Source organism: Panthera pardus, unplaced genomic scaffold, assembly GCF_024362965.1.
Source record: "Panthera pardus isolate Hobbes unplaced genomic scaffold, ASM2436296v1 HiC_scaffold_20, whole genome shotgun sequence".
Classification (NCBI taxonomy): Eukaryota; Metazoa; Chordata; class Mammalia; order Carnivora; family Felidae; genus Panthera; species Panthera pardus.
In genome coordinates this window covers 47,455,659-47,458,314 of record NW_026526766.1, presented here as the reverse complement: position 1 = coordinate 47,458,314, position 2,656 = coordinate 47,455,659, and the positions used below count along the sequence as shown (strand labels likewise).

Below are 2,656 nucleotides of genomic sequence, written 5' to 3'. Positions count from 1 at the left end.
CTCATATATGATATGTTTATTAGGACTATCAGCCTATAATTGCCTTTTCTTGTGCTGTCCTTCTCAGCATGTCAGCAACTCTAGTTTGTCATTATGTAAATGTGTAAAAAATGTAAAATATAGCTCACATTACACATTCAGTATTAACTTGCATTATCAAAAATTAATTAAACATTAACATGTGTTAATGGATGATGATCAGTCCCTCTCAAGAAAAGAGACATAAATGATTGGATTCCACAGTCTTCTTTTTCTTTTAGATTTTCTGGATATAGCAAGGGGAAAAAAAGCTTTTAATGTTCGTTTTCTGTTTTCCTCTCTTTCTCCCTATCACTACTAAAGACAAATTGTCATTCATTGCCCCTTTTAGATTCTCTTCCTTCCTTCTTTCTGATGAGACCCCCTTCTTCTCTGGACCTGTTCTTTTGTAATGCAAAAATACAAGAATGAGAGTGGGAGAGGGAAGAAGGTGAGTCCTTAGCTACAAAGGCTACATTTATTTCTTTAACAAAGAAGTAAGATCCCTCAGAGAAATTACAAGACGTGTAAGGTGTATTTCTTTTTTTTTTTAAAGAACAAAATTGGATTTGGGACTCTGAGTACTTCTGTCTCTGCTGCCTGACCTCTTCCCGCCAGGACTCCTGGACCCGAAGGAACTCTGGCTGCGGCTGCCGCGGATCCGGCTGCGGTCCCTTTTTCTTCCTCTACTGCGTGAACTGTGCCTCTCGCGACTCTTTGACGTGTGTTTGTGAGACTTCTTCCCCCGGTGACTGCTTTTCCTTTTCCTCTCAGCTTCCCCGCTTCTCTCGTAGGAATGCGATGGACTAGGGCTTCTCCGCCTCCCGGGCCTCCAGTAGTATTCGTCCTGGTGGCCCGTCCTCTCTCTCCTGTCCGAGCCATTGCCAAAGGAGGAGCCAGTCCGATCTGGAGACAGGAAGATGTCTCTATTAGCTTCCCAAAACTCATTGTTGGGATTTCGGAACACATGAAGAAAGTTGCAGTGTTTTCCTCTTGGACATTGTTGTATTTCAAATAAGCCACAAATTGCCATTTTCCATCGGGTCACGGGGCAGAATTCGCACCGAAGCTGCCGTCCTGCGTACCATCGTCCGTTAAACAGAGAAAGGGCCGCTTGGCATTCTTCTTCCGATTGATACTGAACGTACACGTTGCCCCTCAGGTGAGGTTCGAAGTTGCAGCTGACCTTGAACTGGATCACTTTCCCCACGCTCCTGAACTCGGGCAGCACGTCATCATAGAAGTCCAGGAATTGCTGGTAGGTTTCCTCTTCACTGTACTCGAGGCTCGCATCGGGGTCATAGTCATCCCGTCTGCACTGCTCCATTCCAAATGTCGTAAACATGCTTTTAATCAGAAGCGTGGGACTCGACGACGGGAAATTGTGTTTACGCAAACACCTGTCTCCAAATCTGCACGCTCCTGTTTTACCGTAGAATGGACAGTTAGCTCGATCTTTTTCCATTATCCTTAAGGCCGTGGGTGGTTCTGGGTTCTGCCATGTGGCACCATTTCCCAACTCGCTTTCAGCCTGCTCCAGCGTCTTCTGCGCAGCTTCCTCCCTTTCTCTCTTCTCCTGGAGCTTCTGCTGCTCCTCCTCTCCTCTCTCCTTTCTCTGCTGCTCTTCCCACTCTTCCTTCAACTTTCTCTCCTGTTCTTCCTGCCGTTTTCTAGCTGCCTCTTCCTTTTCCTTCTTGATTCGGAATTCTTCTTGTGCCTTCTGCTCCCGAAGCAGCCACGCCTCGTGTAATTTTTGCCTCTCGGTCTCCGACAGCATCTCTTCTTCTGGGTGTTGTTCTTCAATAAAAGCAGCCTCCTCCTCCTTCTGGGAGAGTCCCGAGTCTCTCCTTCGAGCGAGTTCCTGCCGCCGTTTCTTTCGTTTCTCCTTCTTCAGGGCGGCCCTGTACTTTTTGTGGCTTGGTTTCTCCGGAAACGGTAACTTCTCGGGCGCCGCCATCTTGCCAGGGCCAGTAACGTGTATTTTAGAGAGCATGGTTTGGGAACACAACTTTGAGCCCCTTTTTTGTTCTACAGGTGCAAGTAAAGATTGAAATTACCTTTGAGTGGCCATCGTAGTAGTGACTAACGTGACCGTGTTAGTCTTGGCATGCGTATGACACCCTTCAGAGAATGAGCGATCGAGAGCACTATCAAAGGCATGTTCCATTTTCCGAAAAAAATATGAAAAGAAACAAATTACTCATTTAACCCAGATATCAGCTGGAGATTTCCCGTGCTTTTTACCTGAGCAAGCTTGTCTTGATCTGTTACAAAATATAAAACTCTTACAAAAATTCCAGCAAATTAGTGACGGGCTCAGGTCCTCAGACTCTTCGGCCACCGTGTTTCTTGCCAGCGTGTATATTATCTCTATAATGCATAGTTTAATCTGGACGTGAAACTCTACACCCTCACCAGTGTTAAACACACACGCTACTAATAGCGTGGAGGATTGATGACTTTAGTAGATTTTACTGACTTGGAAGAGGAGGAAAGGAAAAGGCTTGTATCTCAGCAATTCAAACAATTTCCTGTGAAATATTAAATCTGAACTAGTTTTAAATGTCATTCTGCCATCTTACTATTGTAAGTCCCAGGTTTTTCCGGATCGTCTTGAACCCCTGTCCTCCATTCTCTT

The 2,656-nt window shown here is 45.4% G+C and overlaps 1 protein-coding gene across 1 annotated transcript; it reads right to left on the bottom strand.

Moving 5' to 3' along the window:
- Window positions 1-465: 465 nt before the first annotated feature.
- On the bottom strand, window positions 466-2,258 carry LOC109255848 (U2 small nuclear ribonucleoprotein auxiliary factor 35 kDa subunit-related protein 2-like). The gene has a single exon (XM_053908640.1). The coding sequence runs from the start codon at window positions 2,009-2,011 to the stop codon at window positions 569-571; it is 1,443 nt and encodes a 480-aa protein (XP_053764615.1). The 5' UTR covers window positions 2,012-2,258; the 3' UTR covers window positions 466-568.
- Between the last annotated feature and the right edge of the window lie 398 nt (window positions 2,259-2,656).

Excerpts from the sequence above, each read along its gene's own strand:
- LOC109255848 (XM_053908640.1), bottom strand. The coding sequence starts at position 2,011 with ATGCTCTCTAAAATACACGTTACTGGCCCTGGCAAGATGGCGGCGCCC.